Source organism: Camelus dromedarius, chromosome 15 (assembly GCF_036321535.1).
Source record: "Camelus dromedarius isolate mCamDro1 chromosome 15, mCamDro1.pat, whole genome shotgun sequence".
Lineage (NCBI taxonomy): Eukaryota > Metazoa > Chordata > Mammalia > Artiodactyla > Camelidae > Camelus > Camelus dromedarius.
In genome coordinates this window covers 13,815,377-13,832,037 of record NC_087450.1, presented here as the reverse complement: position 1 = coordinate 13,832,037, position 16,661 = coordinate 13,815,377, and the positions used below count along the sequence as shown (strand labels likewise).

The 16,661-nt window shown below is 43.9% G+C and overlaps 1 protein-coding gene across 9 annotated transcripts in view; it reads right to left on the bottom strand.

Annotated features, from left to right (window-relative positions):
• The window catches only part of AAK1 (AP2 associated kinase 1), a 147,614-nt gene that overhangs the window by 46,554 nt on the left and 84,399 nt on the right, over positions 1 to 16,661 (bottom strand). For all 9 annotated transcript variants that reach the window (XM_064494422.1, XM_064494423.1, XM_064494425.1 and 6 more), the window contains exons 6-12: positions 14,083 to 14,204; positions 12,676 to 12,757; positions 12,042 to 12,174; positions 9,293 to 9,396; positions 6,938 to 7,017; positions 2,636 to 2,790; positions 1,186 to 1,511 (exon numbers count right to left, since the gene is read on the bottom strand). In XM_064494422.1, the coding sequence (XP_064350492.1) occupies positions 1,186 to 1,511; positions 2,636 to 2,790; positions 6,938 to 7,017; positions 9,293 to 9,396; positions 12,042 to 12,174; positions 12,676 to 12,757; positions 14,083 to 14,204 (1,002 nt within the window). The remainder of the gene's footprint in view (positions 1 to 1,185; positions 1,512 to 2,635; positions 2,791 to 6,937; positions 7,018 to 9,292; positions 9,397 to 12,041; positions 12,175 to 12,675; positions 12,758 to 14,082; positions 14,205 to 16,661) is intronic.

The window sequence follows — 16,661 nt, the reverse complement described above, 5'->3', positions numbered from 1 at the left end:
AAACACCTTTTCCCTTCAAGGGAAACAGCTCTCTAGAGTTGCCTGGGATCCTTAACCGTTGACGTCGTCTGCTCCTGACATGCAACCATCGACACTGTCACGGCTCCATGATCAAGGATCACCCAAAGCAGATGATCTTCCTTCTGACATGTGGTTAGAGGGTCAACCGTAGCCTCATGCTATGTCACAATTCACCTCACTTCATCCCATCAAGTAGGCATTTTATCATCTCCCATCATCACAAGAATATTTTGAGAGACAGAGAGACGACATTCACATAATTTTCATTTCAGCACATTGCTATAATTGTTATATTTTATTATTCGTTATTGTAGTTAATCTCTTACCATGCCTTATTTATAAATTTAACTTTATCACAAGCATGTATATATAGGAAAGAGCATGGTATATATAGATTCTCGTACTAGCTATGGTTTCAGGCATCCACCTGGGGTCTTGGAACACCTCCCCCGCAGATAAGGAGAGACCACTGTCTGTGTCTCCTGATATGATACAACCAGAAGGACAAAGAACTATCAAACTGCATCGAATATTGAGAGGCCCCAAGAAATTACCAGTTTACACAGGGGATGGTGGAATACGTTAAACACCACCACAGCAATGCAATCAACCAAATCCAGAATGTGGAAAATTCTACAGGACCAATGACCCAGTTTCAAAAAAAAGAGTAGCAAAGGTGGGGGGGGGAGAGGAGAAAGGCAATTATGGATAAAAGGGGGACTTAAAAGATACATCAATCATTATAAAATGAATATATTCATAGTAAATAAATTGAAAAGATACATAAATCAATTTAAATTATGACATATCACAAAGAGTTAAGCACTAGTGGATATTTGGTGATAATAAGAAATACTTATTTTGTTTCAGTTTGATAATGGTGTTATGTTAGGGAAAAAAAGAACCAATAAAGAGTCCTTGGAAAACAGCTCCCTTGCAGAGGCTCCTCAGTTGGGTGAAGAACTCCCCGGGGCCTGGGAGGAGGGTGGGAGGGGTGTGAGTGATGCAGGGATGGCCCAACCGTGTCAGTGGCTACATCTGTGAGGAACAGCGATGTGACGGGTAAGGGCTCTCTGCCCTCCCAGGGCTTCCCAAGGAAGACACCTGTACCTGGCGGGCCTGGGTACACGCGAAGCAATGTCAGATCTTGTCCACCTGACTTACCTGCTGAGCCTGGGGCTGCTGCTGCTGGTAAAACGCACCCGCCGGCTGCTGGGCAGGTGGCGGTGCCTGCGGCTGCGGCTGCGGCTGCTGCTGTTGCGGCTGCTGCTGCTGCGGCTGCTGCTGCTGCTTGAGGAAGAGCTGCTGCTGGTGCTGGGGTGTGGCCTGGGCCTGCGCGGGCAGACCCTGGGCCGGAGCGGAAGGCGTCTGCTGCGGGGCGGCCTGCACCTGGGGCTGCTTGGGCTGGGACGGCGGGAGGGGTTGGCTGGGCGGGGGCTGGGCTTTGGGTTGAGGAACACTGGCTAAAAGGCCCGGCTGGTTGCTGGATCCTGCAAACAGAATAAATTCCATATGAGGGCTCAGAACTCTTCCAAACAAAACTGGCCTTCCTTCTTGCCAGAGCAAGAAACAGGAGGTGATAAGGGCCCAGGTAATCCCAGGATCCACGTACTCCTCGCTGTCCTTGCACCTGGAAGGTCCTTCCTTCTTCTTGCCAAACTACGTGCTTCATATTTTTCAAAACACAGTTCAGTAACAGGGCTCAGTACTTGTTTCCCGCAGGAAGTCTTCCCTTATTCACCATCCCATTTAGTCCATTATTCTTTTAGTCCGCAGCCCGAGAATCGACATACTCAACTGGCCTTTGATGCTGCTGTACATAAACACAGGCTCTGCACTGTTGGCATGCTGCGGACAAAAGAACTCTGATGTTTTACCGGCATGGTACACAACCCTGGTCTGGATGCCTGACTGTAAGTAAACAGCCACCAAATTCACCAACAGCAGCTTCTTGGTAAGAGGACCGATGGCTGTATTCAGTTACTTGATAATTTCGATCAACCCTCTTTATGAAAGTAAACACAGTCAACTCATTAGAAACAGAATGTCAAAACACGGAGAGATGACAGATACTTCAAGGGACAGAGCATTAAAGAAATAATTCCTCTTGGTGGGGAGGGTTTATCTCAAGTGGTAGAGTGCATGCTTAGCATGCATGAGGTCCCAGGTTCAATCCCCAGCACCTCCATTTAAAAATATTAATAATAATAATTAAATAAAAATAAACCTAATTACCTTCCCCACAAAAGAAAACTAAAAAAAAAAAAAATTCCTCTGTATCAAAAAATGTCTTTTTTTTAAAGGCAAATGAAATAAAGGTATAGGTATGGAATGAATAGACTAAGTCATAAAATCAGGGCCAAGACTAGAAAGAATAGAGACGTCAGGCTTCAGTGGCCTCTGAGCTCCACCGCAGAGCCCAGTGGGAGGCCCTCCCTTCTGCCAGTCACTTCCTGTACAATTTCCCTGGCAGCTCACCTCTTGTTCCTCAAGGAAAACCATTATTGCTTATGTGCTCTAGATTCCATTCCAAGGCAAACCAGCTTTCCTATCATCCAGGACTTCTCTATCATCCAGGAAGTGTACCAAGTTTCACACCAAACTCATTACTGACCTGCAGCCTGCGGTGGGGGCTGAACCGTGGCCCTCTTTCGAGGTGTCAGGGCTGGCTGGATGGGGAGGATTCCTGGGTTGGGCTGAGTCTGCCCAGCTTTCGGCCTCTGGCGGGGTGCAATTGAAGTCTCTGTTGTGGGAATGGGATCTGTCAGCCTAGAAAACAGAAGAGGAAAAGAAAAATAGATTCCTGTTCAAGTGTGGGAAAATGGAGAAGGGAAGACAAGAGTACGTGATGGATAAACTTTCACCTTCACGTTCATTCAAACCTTCCAGGTCCACTTCATCAACATTTCCCAAAGCGTATTCCACAGGATATTATGTGTTACTAGATGTTATTTTAAAAGGCGGGCAAATAAGTTTTAACATGCTGATCAAAACACATTGAGCGGATTTCTTTCTAGTGAAACTTCACGCGTGACTATGCATGGCAAACCGCAGGAGAACATTATACAGAATGCGATGTTTGTCAGACTTTTTTTGATCTTGGGACTCTTTTGCCTAAAACTTCATAGGATTTCCTAGAATATACTTTGGGTGATGATGCAAAGAGGGGTTTGAAGCAGGTGGTTTTCAGATGCAGAGGGACTCAAACTTGATTAGAACTAGCTGTCAAAATGTTCTCTCTCTAATAAAAAGCATACAAATGAGTTAATCCAATAAGGCAACTAGCAGGAATAAATAAATAATTCAAGATAAGAGATTTGGGAAGTGTGACAGGAACTCCATTTCCTCATTTCCTCCAATACACACATTCACTTTTTTCCATGGTACTCATATATAATTTTCAGCCGGGCACAGGGTCACTCAGAATAAAAATCACATTGCCCAGTCTCACTTGTAATTAGGTGTGGCCACGTGTGTGAGTTCTGACCTCACGTGGTGTATAAACAGATTGCTGTGTGGCAGTTCCTAGAAATCTTAGGAAACTCTGTGCAAGCTCTTTGTCTCTCTTCTTCTTTGGCTGTTCCTTGAAGAGGGATGTTGCCATCCTGGTCCACGAGGACGTGGCCACAACCATAGGGATGGTAGAGTGATGAGCTTAAAGAAGCCTGGGTACCTGAGGGCTTTGTGGAACAGAAGTGCCATACCAGCCCTGGACTGCTTGCCTCGAGATGTCATTTACTTGAGAGGGCAAAAAAAAAAAAAAAATCTATCTTATACAAGCCACTGTATTTGCACTTTCTGGTACTCATGGCCAAAGCTAACCCAAATCAAACAGGGGGTAGCTCACTTGCTCCCTGTGATGGGGCCAAAGCCCAGGTGGTAGGTTCCCTTGATTCAGAGCCGTGCAGGCAGCTGGCCACGCCCTCACTCAGAGCAGGGTGGTTGTCCTTTGAACATACACGTTAGGGAGTAATAGGCAAGGTGAAGCCCCAAATAAACAAGCTTAATGAGTATTTTCAGAATATGCCTGGCACAGCCTCTGTAAGAGACCACTTGGGGAGCAAAGCAGCCAGCCCCACATCCCTCCGCACGACGTGCCTCCAAGGCGTGTCTGTCCTGGACCCTGAGGCACTTCACGGCATCCTGCTCTTGCGCTGGGTAGAGAGCTGGTAATATAAAAGCTGTCACATCCGGGGAGCCTGTGACCTGGGCAAGGGAGGCGGGAAGGGAAACAGGATGGATGTTGAGAAGGAGGAGAAAGGGGTAAGAAGGATCAAGCTAAGAGCTGGGGAGGTAAACAGACTTCTGCAGAAAGCCAAATGCCAAGAACTTCCACGTTGGTCTCCTAAGGGCAACATTTATAGAAACGACGGGATTTGGAGCCAAAGAAAATCCCCACTGACTGTGGCAACAGGCACACTGAACCTCTTGAGCCTTGGCTCCCCTACGTGTAAAAGGGAGACAATAATGGCCACACTATGAGGTGGGTGAGAACATCCAATGTATCGATGGCTGTGAAACCATTTTATAAACTGAAGACTGCACAAGATGTTACTTCGTAGGGACCTCGAATGTTGCAAGAAAACACAGACCCCGAAGCCAGGAGATCTGGCTCTGAGTGGTCCTATCCGTGTGATCTTGGGCAAACCTCTTCACATGCAGGGTAGGAAGAATGTGGATGCTGGGGTCCTGGGTCTTTTTATTAACCACGGAATGACTGACTGCCTTGGGCAACTGACTTAACAATTCTGTCTCTGTTTCCTCATCTCTAAACTTAACAATTCTGGGAAAAAACACCAAAAAACAAAAAAAAACCCTTAAGAATTCTGTCTCTGTTTCCTATTCTCTAAAGCGAGAACAGCAAGAGCCCCAAAGGTTTGTTTTAAGGGGGGAAAATGTCATCTTACTTATGTGAAGTACCTAGTATGGTATCTGGTATATGTGATGTCTCAATGAATAGTGGCTACTTTAAAAACAGAGAAAGAAAAACCCACCTCTCAGGGCGGAGGGGCAAATAATGACAATGTAAACGAAATCACTGCAAATAATACATAGGACAACTCAGACCCAAATCTCTTGGCTGTAAGGTGTGTATATTCTTGTGGTATTACTGAGGTCCATACAAACTACTTGTTTGGGCACCTTAGAGTTTATAAAAGTTTCATAGTCACAGACACATTCGATGCTTATACCTGCCTCATGATGTAGGTATTGTGTGTGTGTGTGTGTGTGTGTGTGTATAAATATATATAAGATTATTGAAGAATAGCCAGTTTACAATATTGTGTCAATTTCTGGTGTACAGCAAAACCTCCCTGCAAACAAAAGTCTAGGACCAGATGGCTTCACTGGGAAATTCTATCAAACATACAAAGAAGAGCTCTTACCGATCCTTCTCAAACTCTTCCAAAAGATTGAAGAGAAGGGAATACTCTCAAACTCATCCAATGAAGCCACCATCACCCTGATGCCAAAGCCAGACAAACACACTAACCAAAAAAGAAAACTACAGGCCAATAGTTTTTTTTTTTGATGTACGTATTATTTTTTCCATTTTATACAACAAAGTACCACTCAAGTGTCAATGCATATTACAATTTTTATAAATGCATGTGCTTTGTGGGAATGAATCTTTGTGTAGCCTCCTTACGTACCATGTCTGGGCCTAGTACAAGACGGCCATAAGCCTCAAAGACTAAGCTAATTAAATCAGCCCCCAAAGCAATTCCCAGGAGTAAGGATGGCAGGCTTACTAAGAAATAAACAGACTATAAAGTAACAGCATGGATACAGTTGGCTAGGTTTGTTAAAAAACAAAGTCTATTAGTTCAGGGCCATGTCTGCAATAGTCCAATGCACGTAACGGGCATTCTACAAATATTGGAGAACTTTTTAAAACACAGAAGTTATTTTACTGCTCTATTAAAATTCACATATTTCCATCAGGGTGCTTTGTTGATACCGTTTGTGCTAAGGTTTCCTTGCCGTGAGAGTGTGGTGGAAGAGTAGGGTAGAGACATTTCCCGGACTACCCTTAGGATCTACAATTCAGAAGGCGTGGCAGCCATGAGGACGTGCCTTGCAGACCTTCAAGGACAAGTGTAAAACACCAGTGCCCCAGCTCTTGCGCTCCTGAAATCCACTGCCCTGTTGGTCCTGAGGCCATGCTTCCCATAGGCTACTCTCAGCCTTAATGCCCCAGCCACAGGGACAACCAGGCAGACCCGTTCCTAAAGAAAAGAACATCCCATCACTTTTGATGCACCTTCTTTACAGCGTGTGGCATTCCAGGTCCCTTCGAGCCAACCTTCTCCTCCCTGTCTCTGGGTCAGACTTACTCGCTTTCTGACGGCTCTCCCAGCTTTCTTGACACCCTCCCTGTTTTCTCTTACAGGGGCATTTTCCCAAATAAAACCCAGCTTCCTGACTCCTCTCTTGGTCTTCTTTCTTGGAAGAACCTAGGTTACATAGAATGCGATAAGCTAAGATCCACAGGCTTTTTTGCTGTTTGTGGACTCAGTGCTTTGTGGACTCAGTGCTTTGACCTATATTTCCCTCATGTGGCTGCAGCCACAGAAAGTCAGAAGGAAAGGCAGGTGGAGACAAGGGTGGTGAACTAGGACACAGGTTTAGGACAGTCTGGTGTCAGCGGTATTTAAGGTCTGCTGTCGCCTGTTTCCAAGCACAGGAAACAGCTGCGGCGTTCTCCAGTCTCTTTCAGATGTAGATCACTGTATTGCACTAAATTCCAACTAGCACTCCCAAAGAACACTTTCTCCCTGAGGGAGACACAGCTTCCTTTCCTGTTCTGTGCAGCCTCTGGCCCTGGCAGTGTAAGAATCAAGAAACACAAGACGCCTCTCCCTGCTCCTCCAGCACCTGGAGGAGGACGTGTGCTCACTAAGGCATTTCTTACCTGGCCTTCGGCTGGGTCTTTTTTGCAGCTGCCTCACTGGCTTTCACTGGTTCAGGAAGCTTTGTAGGAATGGGAGAGTTCTAGAGAATAGAAAGAAAAATTTAAAAGGACCTCACAGATTTCTTCTTTTTTTAAATTGAGATGTAACTGACATACATCACGTTAGTTTCAGGTGTATAATACAACTGATTCAGTATTTGGGTGGACTGCAAAACCATCACCACAATCAGTCTAGTTCACATCTATCACCACACGCAGTTACAGATTTCTTTTCCTTGTGATGAGAACTTTTAAGATCTACTCTCTCAGCAACCTTCAAATCTCCAATACAGCATTATTCAGTAGAGTCACCATGCTGTATATGATATCCCCGTGACTTAATCATTTTATACCTGGAAAGTTTATACTTTTTGACTCCCTCCACCCATCTCACCCACTTCTCAAACCTCACCCCACAGATTTCTTTGTAAAAGAATAACAGGCATGATTGGGCCAAAGGAAATACACATTGGTGTCTTCCAGACCCCAATCTCTGGTCTGGGAAGGGAAGGAAATTAACCAAATTATATCTCACTGGACTCAGCCCTCATTGGGGAAGCAAAGCACCCGAGAAGCGGACAGAGCAGCCTGAGTACAGCACACTCCACCCTGTCATTCTCAACCTTCTGCGCCAGGCAAAGGCACTGGGGCTTGGTCTCAGTATCTTCCTCTTCCTACAGCACAGCTGAGAAGTGATGTTATGAAAGGCATGGAAAGAGATGTCGGTAAACAGACTAAGACTATTTAAGCTCTCTTCCAGATCTTAGAGAAGTTGGAGCTGACTAGTGCGCCCAGCCAGGATGCATCTGGTCGTCCAGTGAGGAGGCTGGGAGAACACCGCAGCCGCCATGGGGCTGGTTTCTGAGTCAGCACCTCTCCCCAGCACGTGAGGCCCCCCCCTCCATCCACCAGGCAGGCAGAGCTCTGGCCTGGACTCTGCACCGTCCATCTAACGGTGCCTCTGGGGGAGCACTAGCTGCCCCTCACCCCAAGACCACGGCTTACTGCTAACGAGCAAGGGCCAAATGGCTTGAGACTTGTGAAGCTTACTTTTTGAAAAGGAATTATCAAATCTGGATGCTTTCAATTACATTTTGCGTTATTTAACTTTATGAGCGGGAAAGTGGGACGGCAAAAGAAATCACGTCATGTCAGGTTACCGTACGGTATCCCTTGTTTTAATCTGGGAAAACTGAAATGTGGAATATGAGTAATGAAAGTGGCTTTTAGGAGGTAGCTCCATTTCCTGCATGTTTTCAGGTAGGGGGATTTTTTCTGCTAGAAGATTTCTCCTAGCTTCTCCACCCTCCAAGCATTCCACTTCCCAGGGGAAGGGGTAACTCATTTGACTGTTAAGACTGGGCGAGAAAAGAGAGCCCGCCCGGCTCGCCCTCGCCCTCCCTCCTCTGTGGAAGTGCCTGTCCCTGGGGAACCAGCGTTCCTGCTCCGTCATGGGGCTCTAATGTCAGGGAGTCAAGCTGCGTTCTCTGACTCAAGCTTACTCACAATAAAGCCCGTATGCTGAGCTCCACCTGAATGGTTCCCACACCTGATTCCGAATGTGGGCGGGGAAGAGAAGTGCTATTTACTAGCATCCTCAAGCCCCCGTAGTGAAATCAGACGTTCACTACTGGGAAAACTAGCAAGACAACTTCAGATTAGAAATGATTTACTAGAGCACCCATTAGTAAAATAGTCAAGAAAGCTGAATCATACTATGACATGGAAAATATGCCAACACTGTAAACGGGGTGTTCCAGCACTGTACCCTGGAAACTGAGTGTAGAGTTTAGGATTACTTCACGGAGGAAACATTCCTGCAGCCTGATGTGAGCCGGGAGGAGAGAAGAAAAGGAGCGTGAGTTAGAGACTGTCCAACAGAAGCAAAATCAGGAAAGCTCTGCTGCAACGAAGGAGAAGAGGGACAAGGGGCTTATGTTCCAACAGGCACGGGGCAGGTCCAGGGCCCTGGCTCTGGAAAGCAGCCTGCCCAGCTCCTTCCGGTCCACACAACAGGCAAGTGGCTCTCAGGGAGCCAGGCACGTGATAACGGGTTGGTCAATCTTTACCCAAAATGTTCAACTCAATCCCTTGGGTGTTGTTTTATTTTTTTCAGTGTAATTGCCTCTGTTTTATCATTTGGTGGGGGGCGGAAATTAGGTTTATTTATTTAATTTTTAGAGGAGGTACTGGGGATTGAAACCACGACCTCACGCAAGGGATTTCTATATTTATTTAAACAGCTGGCTGATGCCCCAGGAATGGTAAAGACAATACAGTCATATTTACTTCCCCGAACAAGCACCTTTCACATACCTGTACATTTGGAATTGGGCATTCTTTCTTGAGTAGTTTAAACGAGAAGTAGGAGACTTGGTAAATATCTGGCCTCTTGTCGGGGTCCGGTTCCAACATATACCCTAAGACAAACACACGTCAACTTATTTAATATCTGAAAGTTAGCACAACAGCTAAGGAGCATAATTTCTCTATTACAAAAATACTGTTGTTTTTTAATTTGTATTTCTCATAAAAGTCAGACTGTGCAATTAGCCCTTTTCCTCCCTCAGAAAAGGAAGCTCTGACTTTCCTAATATTTTAAACACCCACAAGAAAATAACAAGGTTTTTGAATTGTAACAAAAATACTTATGTTCATTTTCTGTGTCCACACACCACGGACTCAAGCTCTCAGGGTGAAAGTTACCACATTCATACTCTGGTACCTAGCAAGTTCTGGCCTATTTCTTTCATACTATCTGCTAGACAAATAATTATTCTTGATAATTATAAATAAAACTCAAATTTCATGAATTTATGTCTTATCCTGTTGTTGTTGAAGATATTAGCTGATTTCCAATCTAAAAGAAATTACATGGTAACAAATACATTTCTACTTTTACCGTGATCTACAGATCACGTGTCTGTTTCATGATCCTTCAAGCTTCTGCCCCTTCTGAAGTTGGAAAAAATCCTCAGGAAAAGAAATCTTGCAGAAGACAAACACACATATACATCTCCATGCAAACATCAATGTAAGGCAGTTTATTGCTTAAGTAATCAAATGAACGGTTCGGACACTAAGTTGAGAAAAGCTGGAGGAGGCCACAGTCTTGTGAAGGCCTCTGCAGAAGAGGCAGGAGCTGAGCTGGTCCTTGAAGGCAGGAAAGAATCTAGTCAGGCAGGGAAAAGCAGAGAAAAAAAAATTCCAGGTAAGTAAACGGTCTGCGCAAAGAGGGACTTGAGCAAGGGAAGAAAATGCTTTGTTGCAAGGAAACAGATCCAAGAGGACAGGGCAGAGGTTTCCTTGTCAGAGAATAAAGGGAAGTAAGGTTGAGTCGGGGGACAGAATCAGAATACAGGGGACCACTGGCAAGCCATGAAGGTTACCGAACAGGGACATGATAGGGTGGCATTTTATAAGCTAATCTCATGGTGAGGGTGGGTAGGGCAGATTGAGGGAGAGGAGGGGCTGGTGGCCAATCCACCAGGGCAGGCATGAGCTGACAGAGTGGGTCTACCCTATGGTGACAGTGATGAGAACAGAGAGAAAGTAAGAAAAACAGGAGAAACTTCAAAGAAAGCATTAATGCCACTTAGGAAACAACGGACTCTGCTCTGTCTTCAGAGCCAGACCCAAAGAATATCTTCCAGTTCAGTCTTCCAGACTTGAATGGTGACACCACTGACAGAAACTGAAAAGAGGAGAGGGGAACCTTGTACTGGGAGTGAAAGGGGGGTGGGAGGTGTAATGACAAGAAATTTATTTTTACACCCGTGGGTAAGGGTGACAGCAGATCCGTGAAATAGTTTGTAAAATGAAATAGGTCAGAGCTAGGAAAGATCTCATGCGACAGACATTCCTAAAGAGCCGCTTTTCCTCATATGAATTTGCTGCACAAAGGTAAAACAAACAAAAAAAATTTAACCAAAAAATCCTACCATGCTAGCATCAATTTTGGCCATTTCCCCCATATTTCCTTCAAATCTCACTTACATAGTTGCATTTCTAGCACAGATAGAGTGCTTCACCTCTGAAAACAATCCAATGACCATTAAATGCCATACTCCATGCCTATAAATATTGCCCCAAGCTTTTGTGTTAATAAACAGATTGATAAACCTGGTACAGTGGGATGGGTAGTCACTTAAAAGCTCCAACTACGTTAACTTGGATGAGTTACCTATACTTTCTCAGCCTCCATTTCCTCATCTGTATAATGGGGATAATTATATTTACTACACAGGGTTTTAAAAATTAAATGAAGTACAGGTAGACCTTCAACAGATGTCAGATGTTCGGCATCACATTTGTTTCTTCTATTTCCTCCAGTGTATCCCCATCTAGGACCCAAACTGTGTTGCACAGGATTTATAATCCATAATGGTTAAAATGTAGATACTAAACGTTTTGACCAATGTAAAAAAATAACAAAAATCTCATTTCTTCAGCATTCTAGTACAGGGGTTTGAGCAAAGATTACTTATTCTACCATCTGGTTAATGATCACTAGGACTTACACTTACTAAGACAACTTGAAAGAGTGGGGAATCACAAAAAAAATTTCAAACAAGGCACTGAGTTTAAATGCTTCTTATCAAAATCCAGTGATTGACCTCAATGGGAGGAAAAACCTAGTTCCATAGAGCTACACAGTCTTAATTATGTATTCACTTCAGCCAACGCACTGCAATCATTTTAATTGGAGTTGCTTCCAGTTTTGCAAAGAAGACTCTCGTTCGCTTGATATGAGTCAGCTAGGCTCCCCTGATACCAGAGAGCTTTCACACAGACTTCAGGAGAGAACAGCACTGTAATCCTCAAAGCACAGTCAGGGTTTCTGCTCAGAAGGCTGGCCCAGGTGTGAAACCAAGTTCCGATTTCTAGCAAAAAGACTCACCATTCTAACTAGACATTGTTATACGAACTTGGAGTGACTAACCATTACCAACTGACTTCTGTTTTGGCATTCAACCCATCACTCCTGGGATCTAGTCCCTTTATCTCCAATTCATTCCTAAAGATCAGAAATAAAAATATGAAACGAGAAACTTGAAATACTTACGAATTAGGCAGTGCATATCTTGGGAATATCGGGAATTATCAGGAATTGTGAAGTTTCCATCACAAATTGCCACTTGACTCTCTCCAAATGGCAAAGTGAAGTAGCATAACTTATATAACAAACATCCAAGAGCCTGAAAAAATTTAAAAAAAAAAGCAGATTGCTCCTAGCTGTTTATTTACCGCAACTGCAAACGGGTCTACTGAGAGATACTGGCACCATCCACATTTGCTAGATCTAAACACTATTTACCTGTTAGAACCCTGAATTTAGAACCCAACACCACTACTTACCCCCTAAGTTATGTTATTTCTACCATCATTACCAAATTGTGCTCCAATGAACAAGTATTCCAGCTGGTTTTGCTCTTAAGAACCAGTAACACATATATGAAAACCACCTAAATAGTGGGCAGGTCCCCTGAAAAATTTTCACAGAGCTCTCAAGGAATCCTCTTGGACCTGCTTCAAGAAGCATTGTCTGAGCACCTCGAGTCAAGGATAACCCCGAGGAATAAGTAGACAATGATACGGTACAGTGGCCACTCTGGCTCTGGCACTGTCTAGATTAGACTTGGGAGTTTGCAGCCAAGACTGCTGACATCTGAGATGTGGACAGGTTAGGTGACACCTACCCAAATGTCTGCCTTCGTAGTGATGATTTTGCCACTGTACAGGTTGACCATTTCTGGCGCTCGATAGGACAGCGTTGTGTATCTACAATCAAGAGATTCACTTTTTGTTAAATATGTCAATGCTATCATTAAACACCAGGGGTAGCAGAAATACTTAAAAAATATAAAATATATCTATTAGCAGAGTCTAGTTCCCTGGGAGCACTCTGGAGAAGAGTATGGGACATTAGCGCAGGTGAAATGAAGAGCTGTCCTTCGCACACACCCGACGCGCTCTAGCTACAGTCCTTCCAATCTAAGAGCAGGTGGGAATGCAGCCACTAAGGCATTAAATAAACTCTGAAAGCAATTTTTCTTGGGTCCTCAAACAACAAAATCTTCTCCTGTAAATTCTTGCTGTCTGATACTGTATTTGGTGGATTTGCTTTGAAATGCAGTAATCCCCTTAGATGTGGCTCGACACACAAATGTAATACTGGCTGGGACACTCAGGAGAATAGAAAGTGGGCCCTGGCTAGGCTGGGAGAGGGGTGGGCCTTTGCTGCCGGAACAGGGCTGAAACAATAGTTTTCCTCTTATCTCTGGCTCAAGACAAAAGAAGCACAAGCTCATCTTCAGAGGGAGAGTCTCGGTGGTACCAGGCTGGTGACTTGCGCTGCTTCAGTCTCTAGAGCTCTGTGGTTTAGGTGCCCATCACCTTGGACCGGAAGTCGTCCCGCCCCAGGCGTGGTTGCCAGGGGTGATGCAAGAAAGGAGAGAGAGGATCAGGAAATGTGTGAGCTCCAGACTGCCAACTTATTAGCAGCAGCAGTGAGTGCTGGTGTCTGGGAAAAATCCAACACTCCGGACAAGAAGGGAAAACGGGTCAGGTTCTCACTGGAGTCACAAGTCTTAAAGAAGCTTTTTCTCGTGGAAGTCAGTGATCCAGTACCTGCAGAGATTTTAACTGCCCTACTCACCAGTATCTCCACTAGACTGCAGGTGAGCTCCTCATGAACAGGAAGGGATACACAGCAATCAAGGGTTCAGTAAAAAAGCACAGCCAACTGACTGGTAATGCCATAGCTGTGATGATCCCACTTAGAAACACCACAGTACGTCTATGGTGTGTGCACCGTTTTGAAGGGCTATGTGACGTAAATCAAAAGATCTATGTACAGTGATCACAGGACCGCTGAGAAAATGGTGTAAGATTCCTTCATTTTACTCTATTCATCAATGATTGTGAACCCCCTCCCCACCCTCCCCTTAAAAATCAAACAACCCAACTGCCAACATAATGCACTGAGATGAGGGGCACCTGAATAGCACCACTGTCCCCCAACTCTGACCTTCTCAATCATAAGCTGGAAGTAAAACTGCTGATCTGACAATGGATAAAACTCCAAGCAAGGAGGAAAAGCTTACTTCTTAATCTCATCTTCTACTGCGTTGACTCCTTCAGTCTGCGGATTCTGGAACTTGTTGGTGGCACTTCCAAAGTCACAGAGGACGTAGTGGCCTCGGTCATGCAAGAGAATATTTTCAACCTGAAAAACATAGCCCAGCCACCCATTCCAAGATAACATTTAGTAACGTGTGTGAAAATTTGGCTTGCGTACACATAAATAAAATATTTCTGATCATCTCATTAAGGTGCATTGGAAAGTTACTCTCCTTCAAGTATCTCAACAGGGATCATTCCAAGTGGAACAAAAGGAGATGCAGAGCAACAGGGTGAAACGAGAGTGGAGGGGGCAAAAAGAGAAGCTTCCACGAGGGGAAACAAGAGTCCTGTTTTTCTAGATTTCTAGCCACATTTCTCACCTCTGCGGAAACAGTCCTTATACTTTTAAGCCTCTGTATCTTTTCTCGTGCTCTTCTTTCAGTCTAGAATGTTCCGGATGATCACCACCTCCTTATCCAACTACCAAAATCCCATTCATCTTTCAAACGCCAGATCAAATGCCACCTCTTCTTTGAAGACTTCCTCAAGCCTCCACTCAGACAACTGTCGCTCCTTCCCTATGTTCCTTCAGTAATTTTTTCTTCTTGATATCAATTATTTCACTTAGGCCTTATAAACACATACGTCAACTTCTTTACTATAATACATTAGGGTTTTCAGAGTTAATAAATATTTCCTATATTCAAGTTACTTCTCAAAGTGATTAAAGACCTGTGGGCAAATGCACAGCCCTCTGGTTAAAGTATTATCCTTATATTTTTATAGATGAATTCTTTGGGCTGTGAGTTAGGAGTTCTGCGTAGAAAGGAGCTTACGAAGACCAGAACCTAGAGAAATCCTTAGTATCGAAGGACTCTGCCAAAGAAATAACAACTCCAACACAGTGGGCACTACTGAACTCAAGATGTATTAATTTTTAGCACAGGTGAACTGAGCTGACCAGGTAGCTGGAGGGCAGACCTGGCTATGCGTGGGCAGTAAAATGGCAGCCAAAAAATCTGGTTAGGTCAGTAAGTCTGTAGTCTCCATTGTCTTTTGTCTTCAGCCTTCCAAAGACTGATCAACTTTGGAAAACAAAGGCAAGAGTAGACTATAAGCTCCTTAAGGACAAGCACAGATATTTGTAGTCTTCTTTACCAAAACCTAACATAGTGCTCGGTATAGAAAATGTTGGTTAAATAGAATAAAATAAAAAAAAAATGCATCCAATACTCTGTTGTGTGTGTCTGTGTGTGTATTAGTTGGTCAGAAACAAGACAGAAGCCACCAAATACCCAGACCCCTACTACTACTGCTACTAGTTCTCTTAAAAATATCTTGTCAATCATTATGTCTATCGTTTCTTTTAATTCTTCTAAAATTATATTATACATTAAAAAATGTTCCTTTTATAGCCTGTATCTGCTAAATCCAATACCTAAAGTCTTTGCTGCAAACTGATTCTACAGTTTATTGCTTCTTACTCCTACTGAGTCTCACTCACAGAGTTATTGTGAGGGGTTTTGTTATTCTTAACACATGTTCCTTGGAAGTCATCTGTGGAAGCCCTGGAGGCCCGAGTTTAAAGTCTTTTATTCTTTCAGAGATGATATACTAATGTACCTGGGGCACCAATAACCTACAATCACTTTAATCTCTAATTCTGACCTTGGGATTTTTAGCCACACAGGCATAGAGTGAACTATGACCATCAACTTGCATGGATATGCTCTTATGATTAAGAATTCTCAGGGAAGATTTGTTCCCCAAAGACAAGGCTGAGGCAGGCAAATATTTCCACCACCTACAGCTTTTTACAAAGCTCATCAGTTTAATCTATTTACACAAAGTGAAACAGTCAAGCTATCCTGAACATATACTGACTTTAGAAATCTAAAATAATTCCAACAAAGCAAAACTAATATTTCCCAATTGAATTAAGAGGTTCTACAAAGAACATCTACCATGTACTGAGCTTTTACTATTACAAGTCCTACTGTCTCAGCACTTGACATGGATTATCTTATTCAAGCCTCATAATAACAATATAATAATACAGCCCTCAGATAGACAGAGAAAGTGAGGCTCGTGGGGATTAAGCAAGGAAGCGAGCGTGGGCATTCCAACTCTAGAGAAGGACAGGCAATTACCTTTCTGCCAGGGCAGGAAGCAGGTTAGGAGCAGAGCAATTAATTACTCAAGTCCCCTCATCCCCATCCTCCTCCCCTGGTAGCGATGATGACTGTACTCATCCAGTGTATTGGATCCAAGCCTAAGGACAGGGCTGCCTTAGTCCTTCACGTTCAGAAATGTCTCTATAAAAAGAATCTAGTCAATGAGGAACCAAGTGTCTATATACTACTTCGGCTGATTTGTTCTATGGCTCCTAAGCATTCTCTATATTTTCTAGTTTGTCTTTTTATTCAATTGCTCACTCTTCACTAGTCAAACCTGTCATTCTTCAAAGACTTCCTCAAGTCATAACTCCTCAGAAGAACTTCCCATGGCCACCCTACAAAATCTACAGAATTTACCAATGCTGGGAGGGGTTGGACCTTCT